Below are 8,881 nucleotides of genomic sequence, written 5' to 3' on the forward strand. Positions count from 1 at the left end.
CGACGGCGCGGTGGGCAAGACCAGCCTGGTGGTGAGCTACACCACCAACGGCTACCCCACCGAGTACATCCCCACCGCCTTCGACAACTTCTCGGGTGAGCGGAGCGCGGGGCCGAGGGGAGGGGGGCGGCGCGGGGGGCGCGGGGCCGAGGGGAAGGGACCCCCAGGGGAGGGGGGCGGCGCGGAGGACGCGGGGCTCCACTGCGAAGCCGCCCAGGCGCGGAGCGTCGGGAGGGACCGCGGGGGCACTGGGGAACCCTAAGACCGGAGCCTGGCGGAGGGGGGGCGGGGTGTGGGGGCAGCTCCCACGCAAAAGAAATGGCCTGGCAATTTAGTAGCTGACTAGGGAGTGTCAAAGAGGCCGAGTTCAGGTCGCCTGGTCAGTGTGCTGCGTAGGAAAGTTGCGTCAGGTCCACGTTGCCGCGCCGCTGCCGAGTTTCAGCGGGAAGGTGACGCGCAGGTGCCATACCTGTGGCCCTGGGAGTCGCTCCTTTCCTTTGGGCGGCTCCCCTGACAAGGGGCGTCTCCGCTTCAAAGAGCCACAGAGATGGCGGAAAACACTTGCTTTAGCGAAAACGGCACTGTGAAGGAAAGGCTTAGTAGGTTCGGATCAAACCTGGAGAGTGAACACAATCTCTTCGAGTCCCTCTCCCCTGTCCCCACCGGCCCTATAGGCTTCCATCTCCCTCGTTGGATCGGCTTCTGATTGTTAGTATCTTTTCAGGATCTCTAAGCTGTTTACAGCCCTTATGTATGGTATGCGGTTTTTTGGTTTGGTAGAAACAAGGGTAAAGGAGTTTTCAGGGATTTTTTTTTGAAATTCACGAAAAAGTTAAAATCCACGGAGGCTAGTGTGAAACACTCCCTCTTGCTCTTCAAAGAAAAAAAGAAATGTTTCTTGACCTCTTAGTTCCAATGGCAAGGGCTTGGGTACCCTAGATAAAACTGTGCTACACCTAACGGGTTTCCCACCGACACAGTTTTGGGTCCTCCCCCCTGCCTCCTCCCAGCTGGCCAGTGTCAACAGTAAAAGAACTTAGAAAGTTGTACTGAGACAAAGTTGAGTGCTTAATTCAAATAGAAACCTCAAGCTGCGCCCTGATGCAGGCCCCTGCCTGGAACCCCAGCCCAGTGGAAAGGTGGGCAAGTTTTCTTTTCTCTTTTAATCCTCTCTTTGAGCTGACCTGGGCAGATGAGCAGTGCCCTCTTCTATAAACGGGACAGTGCAGGCAGCCTAGGTTTGCACCTGTTCTCAAAATAAGCTACAATTTTAAGATAAACCATGAAGTCTTGGAACATGTCCCAAAGGAAAACAATTATTTGTGAGGTTTTCCGCTGCGTTAAAATGGCAAGGTTGGTTCCCATTGACCCCCTAGTGTTGCTTTTAGGCTTTTTTTTTTTTTTTTTTTTGCAATGAGTGTGACGGGGAAATAAATCTTCCAGGGCTGGGAGAAGAGTGCAGGCCCTTCTGGGGTGCCGTCCAATGGCTCAGGGATTTGCAGCGAATTGCCAGCCAGCCCAGGAGGGTTGTAAACAGAAGTGCCTCCGGGGACCTCCTAGTTTGAGGCAAGACTTTAATGCATTAGGGGACCCAGAATAACTGAAGGGTTTGAAGGAAGGATGGTAGTTGCAGCTAACACGATTATTTTTCTGGAACGAGTTAAAAGACACCCCCCCCTGATCATTGTTTTCATCTTGTTTTCAAGCCGTGGTCTCCGTGGACGGGCGGCCTGTGAGACTCCAGCTCTGTGACACGGCCGGGCAGGTTAGTGGATCTCGCTGCTCAGTGCTGGGAGGGGAACAGCCTTTTCAAAGCCTCAGAATACCCTCCCTCCATAAATGGGGTCATTCTAAAGCCTTGTGAAGTAGGCGCACCCCTGCCCCTCTAAGATGGTGACGGGGAGGGGGAGAAAGCCCTGCGCTAATGAAACCAGGTTTGGCACCGCTCTGCATGGGCAGGACGGGCACAGCAGGGTGAAGGCCAGTGCTATTCTACAGGAGTTTCTGATCTTAATTACTGTCTGGTTTTTATTAAAAATGATCAACGATGCTTTGTGATCATTTCTCAAAGTAAGTTGGGGATGTAATCATTTTATTAGAAGTCAACCAGCCATGGGGCGCCTGGGTGGCTCAGTCGGTTAAGCGTACAGCTCCGGCTCAGGTCATTATCTCATGGTTCATGGGTTCGAGCCTCGCATCAGGCTCTGTGCTGATGGCTTGGAGCCTGGAGCCTGCTTCAGATCCTGTGTCTCCCTCTCTGTCTGACTCTCCCCTGCTCACACTGTCTCTCTCTGTCTCTCAAAAATAAATTAAAAACATTAAAAAAATTAAAAATGAAAAAGAAATCAACCAGCCACCTAGTAAAGAAATTTCCTCAAGAAAAAGATGGGGTTCCCTAAGCTGTGGTGTGACCTCCTATTGGGCCACCCTCATCCCTTGAAGCAGATACAGTGGCTGCAAGTGTCCTAAGCTGGAGGAATGGATGAATTTGAACTGTCTTCCCAAATAACGGGAAAGTCAGGCACTTGGATCGGGCACCCAGAGAGTGATGGGGATTGGAGTGCTCCCCAATGAGCTCCAGGGACTCAGCATCAGCCCATCCCCCCTCAGCAGGGTGCTTGTCTCCGAGGTCTCCTTGTTCCCTGTGAGAACCCAGGGTGCTGTCTCTTGAGTCTGTCAAAGTGACAGTTAACAAACATGTACTCTTTCCTGTGCTTGGTAGAGCCGATGCTGAGGGGCACTTTGTAGGCACGTAAGAGTGCCCACTTCACTTTCTCAGGCATTGTCACGTGACCCTCTGTGTTGAAGAGGTTGGCTTTTCAGTATTCTCTAGTGCTTCTCGTCCTGGCCAGGACTTCCAAACTGCTTACCTGGCCTGGGACAGCAAATGCAACGGTGATACAAGACTAAGCAGCTTTGGTTTCCCAGCTCAGCGCTGGTGTGGCGGTGGCCACAGTGGCAGGAGTTGCAGCCCAACCCCTTCTGTCCCCTCATCCTTCCCCTTCAGCTACAGCAGAGAAAACCAAACACCGTGTGTAGTTTATCATCTACAGAAAAGAGAACTCAAAGAACAATATTTCATCTTTCTGGATACCCTCCTGGTATTTGTAGCTAAAGCCGTATTACTTTGTATAAAGTAAGAATATCTTTCCTACTACGTGTCTGACTCTTCTGACCCTTCAAATGAGGTCAGAGGAACACATCAATAAATGTAGGAGTCCCTGCTCAAGCAAGAAGGAGCAGCCTCACTGCCCGAGAAGGCACAGTTATTGGGGACCCCTTGGCGGGGGAGCAGGCAGTTCAGTACACATCCCTGCCCACTAAGGGGGCTCTCCTCTTAGGTATTGGTTCTTGGCACAGGCACAGCTTCCCAAGTTGGGGTTCTGTGCCTACTGCCTGCGTGGTGCCTGGCACATGATAGGGCTGAGTCGTGGTCTCTAAGGGGTACGTATAACGGAGAAGGGGAAATGCAAACTTAAGTCCTGGGGCTGCCCCTCAGAAGGCTTACAGTCTGTAGGGAAGACACAGCAGTTAGGAGAACTTGTGAAAGAAACCAGTGACGTTCTGTAAGGAGGACGGTGATGTTGGCTTGGGGTGCGGGACAGGGGGGTCTGGGGAGGCAGCGCTGGCTTGGGGTGTGGGACAGGGGGGTCTGGGGAGACAGCGCTGGCTTGGGGTGTGGGACAGGGGGGTCTGGGGAGAAAACCTCTGAGCAGTGTTGAAAGGGGCAGAGGACTGTCATCAGAAAAACTTTGGAAACAGTCCTGAATTATTGAGGCAGAGTTTGAGGTTTCCTTAGTATGGTCTGTTTAAAAGTTGGGGAAGCACGAGAAAAATGTTGGGGATATTTTCCTGAAGACGTTTTATAATTAGGGAAATAAAAGGATTTCGGTGCAAGTTGGTAAATTTTAGTTTATTTGGAAATTATTTTTATTTTTGGTCTCCCAGTGATGTTTTCGTTGAGATTGAGTGTATTTCTTAACCGATGTATTGGTTAGTAACGTATATCTTACTTATTACATAATGGAGGAGGTTACTGTCTAAAAATGTATGGAAAACTAACTTCAAAAACTATTTATGAAAACTACAGCTAGTAAGACAAAATCATTTTCCTCTACACCCCCAAGTATCATTTAGGACTTATTTTGACTCATAGCAAAGCCGGTCAAAGGAGTAGTTCTTTCCCACCGTCCTCAGTCTAGATCTGATAAACTACCTTTGAAGGGACTTGATTTGACACCTGCTGTATTTCCTTAATGTTGACTCAGCCTGGGGACCTCCCCCGTCCTTCAGGCAGTCCTCACAGACTTAGAACTTGGGCGACCTCTGTTTCCCGATATAAGGACACATGAACACAGGTACCCCTAACCTGGGGCCCAAATGTGGGTTCCAAATGGAAGCTCGGAGCGAGAATGTGGTTCTACTTGGCTGAAAAGGAACTAGAAATGGTCTTTTGTGCCTTCAGGTTTTCTTGTTGGGGGTAGGTAAGCACATAAGACGTGGAGAGGTGTTCTTAACACTGGGCTCACAGTCTTAGTTGAGCGCAAATAGATCAGAGAATGAGGACTTTGAGAAGCACACCTTTGGCATAAGAGGAAGGACTGTCACTAAAATAGGAGTTGTTCATGGCGGCATGGCCAGGAGAGCTGAAAGTTCTTAAGCCTTTTGACCTGTGGGGCACTTGGAAAAATCTCTATGTTAAATAAAAAAATCAGGTTGCAGCTTGACCAGCGCTACTGTCCAGCTGCCCGTCCACCCGCCCCACCCCTGCCGGAATTCTGTGCGTCTGCAGCCCTGGCAGGAGCGCGCCGGTTGCTGGGCCTCAGCGCCCGTTTCCTGGAGCGTGCGTTCCGCTTGGCCTTGTCACCCATGTGTCCATTGTGTTTATTTCAGCAAATAATCTAAGATTTCTGGTCAGACAATGAGGAGGAGGGTTTCATTTCTGTTTGGCTCCCCGAGTCCCTTAGCCAGAGTCTCTGGAGGTCTGGGGAGCCCAATTTCCAAAGTCCTGCTCCAGCCCCGCCCCTGTGCTTGGCTTTCTTTTTATTGGAAGTGCAGCCCAGATTCCAGGCCACAGCTAAGGGGGACTGCCTTGTCACAGCGAGGTGCAGCGGCCTGAGGGAGCTGACTTTACACGGGGCTCAGTCTTGTGCCATTTCTTCGAGGCCTCTGAGAATAGAAGGAATGTTTTCTTGCGAGATCTTCAGAGCAAGGCCATAGTCTACCTGGTCAGGTTTCTGTGTTTATACTTTCACAGAGAGTTGGCATTAAGAATGCAAAGTTGTTCTTTTTAAACTGTCGCTTATAGAAGTGGCAGTAACGTTCCGAAATGCCGGATTTATTCCTGAGCGTTTTAGCTGGTTGACTTCAATATTGATAGGTTGTTGTCCTACAGCTGAAATATGGGGCTTCACGTGGGGAAAGAAAAACAGATCCAGGTTTCGGTTACTCCTGCAGAAGAGCCGCAGGTGCAGAACAATGTGCATGTCAGTAATGAAAACCCAGAGGACGGTTCACTTTTTCTGGCCACTGGGCAGTGGCTGGCACCCACAGATAGAAACTTTACCTATTTTAATTTCTTAAGTTTATTTATTTATTATTTTAGTAATCTCTATACCCAGGGTAGAGCTTGAACTCATGACCTCAAGATCAAGAGTCATATGTCTTCCGACTGAGGTAGCCAGGTGCCTCCACAGATAGAAATTAAAAAAAATATTTTTAATATTTATTTACTTTTGAGAGAGAGAAAGAGACAGAGCATGAGTAGGGAGGGGCAGAGAGAGAAGGCGACACAGGATCTGAAGCAGGCTCCAGGCTCTGAGCTGTCAGCACAGAGCCCAGTGCGGGGCTTGAACTCACAGATGGCAAGATCATGGCCTGAGCCAATGTCAAACACTTAACTGACTGAACTCCCCAGGTGCCCTGAGAAATTTTCAATAGAAATGAGATGATGTAAATGTTTCCTATGAGAGAGCTGAGTGAAAGCTTTCAGTTAGCTGAATAGGGCGCTACGGGAGACTATAAAAAAATGCTGATTCGGAGAGAGACATCTCTACAAGGGCTGACTCTGGGTCTGGCTGCTCCCGGTGAGTCCCCTGGCCCTGCACCGTGCCCCCGTGTCCAGCCTGCGTCTCTGTGAAGTGGCTGACTGTGGCGGATACTCGGCAGCATGATACTTGGTTTATATAATGAATTATAATTATTCCATCCAGTTCTCGATACTTTAAGAGTAGGGTGGGTATGCCCTTCCTCTGGTCCTTTATCTTCCCAAAGAACCCTGCACGGAGGCCCCTGGTATTTGCAGGGGGATAAAAAAAGGCGAAAGGATGTAAGAAAAAGAAGAAGGCGGGGGAAGGAAAAGAGATAGAGCAAGAAAGCGGTACGTCAGACAAGAATGAGGATGTGGTAACCAGTGTTATACGTGATTTACCAGTGAGGGGGGCCTGTCAGAGGTCCTAGCTCCAACCCTGGGTCCGTCCCTGTGTCTGATTACAATTCTGCCCTGCACCATGTGTGCCTGGCGTGTGTACAATGCAGATGGGCGAGGTGGGCATCACAGTGTGATGTGGACGGGCAAGGCTGGTGTTTTGTTAAGTTTATTTATTTTGAGGGGTGCCTCGGTGGCTCCGTCGGTGAAGTGTCCAACTTTGGCTCAGGTCATGATCTCACGGTTTGTGGGTTCGAGCCTCGTGTCAGGCTCTGTACTGACAGCTCAGAGCCTGGAGCCTGTCTTCAGATTCTGTGTCTCCCTCTCTCTCTGCCCCTTCCCCACTCGCTCTCTGGCACTCTCTCCCTCTCTCTCTTTGAAAAATAAACATTAAAAAAAATTAAAGCTTATTTATTTTGAGAGAGACAGAGACAGCAGTGGGGGAGGAACAGAGAGGGAGAGAGAGAGAATTCCAAACTATGTTTGAGCATAGAGCCCAATGGGGGGCTTGAATCCACAAAACCGTGAAATCGTGACATGAGCTGAAACCGAGTCAGATGCTCAACTGACTGAGCCACCCAGGCAGGGCTACGGGCAGGGCTGATTCTTAGAGGAGCTGTGTTAGACGGGCCCACTGGGGTCAGCTTGGAGACTTGGGGATCAGTGTGGATGCTGTCTAAGTCTTGGAAGGGTAGCTAAATACCACAGTTGAAAGAGTAAGTCTGGGTTACTCTGGGCTAAAGCCTGGATAAGGTAAATTTTATTTCTAAAATTCACCTACTGCAAGTACTTTTTCTGTGGTGAGTTACAAGTAGGTCATGAGAACTGAAAACACAGAACGCTTTGGGCAGATTTCATGGGGCTGGGAGCGTGGGCCCCACTCAGGTAAGTGGCAGGATTGCTTTCTGAGGCCCAGGCAGTGGGCTTACTATAACCTGCCAGATTCTTTCAAGGAAAAAATTGTTAAGGGTTCTGTAGCTAATGAGAACTTACTTAAAAAATAATTTTGGGGGGCACTTGGGTGGTTCAGTGGGTTGAGTGTCCTACTTTGGCTCAGGTCATGATCTCATGGTTCATGAGTTCGAGCCCCGCGTTGGGCTCTGTGCTGACAGCTCGGAGCCTGGAGCCTGGTTCAAATTCTGTGACTCCCTCTCTCTCTGTTCTTTCCCTGCTCATGTGCTTGCTTGTTCTCTCTCAAAAATAAACAAACATTATCTGGCGCCTGGGTGGTGCAGTTGGTTAAGCGTCCGGCTTTGGCTCAGGTCAGATCTCATGGTTCGTGGGTTCAAGCCCCGCGTTGGGCTCTGTGCTGACCGCTAGCTCAGAGCCTGGAGCCTGCTTCAGATTCTGTATCTCCCTCTCTCTCTGACCCTCCCCTGCTCGCACTGTCTCTCTCTGTCTCTCAAAAATAAATAAAAAGCATTAAAAAATTTTTTTTTTAAATAAAAAAATAAACATTAAGCAATTTTAAAAAATAACTTTGGGGTGCTTTGATTGGTTGCAGGATGAGTTCGACAAACTGAGGCCGCTCTGCTACACCAACACGGACATCTTTCTTCTTTGCTTCAGCGTCGTGAGCCCCTCATCCTTCCAGAACGTCAGCGAGAAGTGGGTGCCAGAGATCCGGTGCCACTGTCCCAAAGCTCCCATCATCCTGGTTGGAACTCAGTCGGATCTCAGAGAAGACGTCAAAGTCCTCATTGAGCTGGACAAATGCAAAGAGAAGCCAGTGCCTGAAGAGGCGGCAAAGCTGTGCGCCGAGGAAATCAAAGCTGCCTGCTACATCGAGTGTTCGGCCTTGACTCAGAAAAACCTCAAGGAGGTCTTCGACGCGGCCATCGTCGCCGGCATTCAGTACTCGGACACTCAGCAACAGCCAAAGAAGGCCAAGAGCAGGACTCCAGACAAAATGAAAAACCTCTCCAAGTCCTGGTGGAAGAAATACTGCTGTTTCGTATGATGTTGGCGAAGAAAGGCAGAGAGGCAGTTTTTAGATGAAGTCGATATTAGAAGCTATATTAGCTGAAATGACTCCTTGTCTCGTCTAGATCCTGGATAGAGAACGCCACGCGTGGGTGACAGGCGGAGCTCTTGGTCTGTGTATTCTTTCTTGCCTTTGGTGTTCTTGTTTGTTTGAGCTTAGGGATGAGTTAATTATGCAAGATATTTTTGAAGGAAGTTGAGCGTTTTTCATAACTCTGGAAATTTAGAGCTCTAGATCCTTGGATTAATTTATATCTTAGATGAAAGAGACACCCCAGGTGTGGGGGTCAAGGATGAATTTTTGCTACATTATACATTTGTACAGAAGAACAAAAGACGAAATGGTGTGGTGAACCCTCCCCTTGATTAAGGGCTACTTAATGCAAGTACGTTATGTGCACAGGCCAGCTAGCTTTGAAACTCCATACTTTTAAAAAACCTTTTAAGGGACTAAAATCTGAGAAAAAAAAA

General features: G+C 49.2%; 1 protein-coding gene across 1 annotated transcript; it reads left to right on the forward strand.

Annotated features, from left to right (window-relative positions):
- Position 1: 1 nt before the first annotated feature.
- Positions 2-8,875, forward strand: RHOU (ras homolog family member U; the record flags this gene model as incomplete). Its single annotated transcript, XM_029919303.1, has 3 exons — positions 2-95; positions 1,707-1,765; positions 7,932-8,875. Coding segments are annotated over 3 exons (609 nt in total), but the record flags the coding sequence as incomplete, so codon positions are not given.
- Between the last annotated feature and the right edge of the window lie 6 nt (positions 8,876-8,881).

This window comes from Suricata suricatta, chromosome 2 (genome assembly GCF_006229205.1).
Source record: "Suricata suricatta isolate VVHF042 chromosome 2, meerkat_22Aug2017_6uvM2_HiC, whole genome shotgun sequence".
Classification (NCBI taxonomy): Eukaryota; Metazoa; Chordata; class Mammalia; order Carnivora; family Herpestidae; genus Suricata; species Suricata suricatta.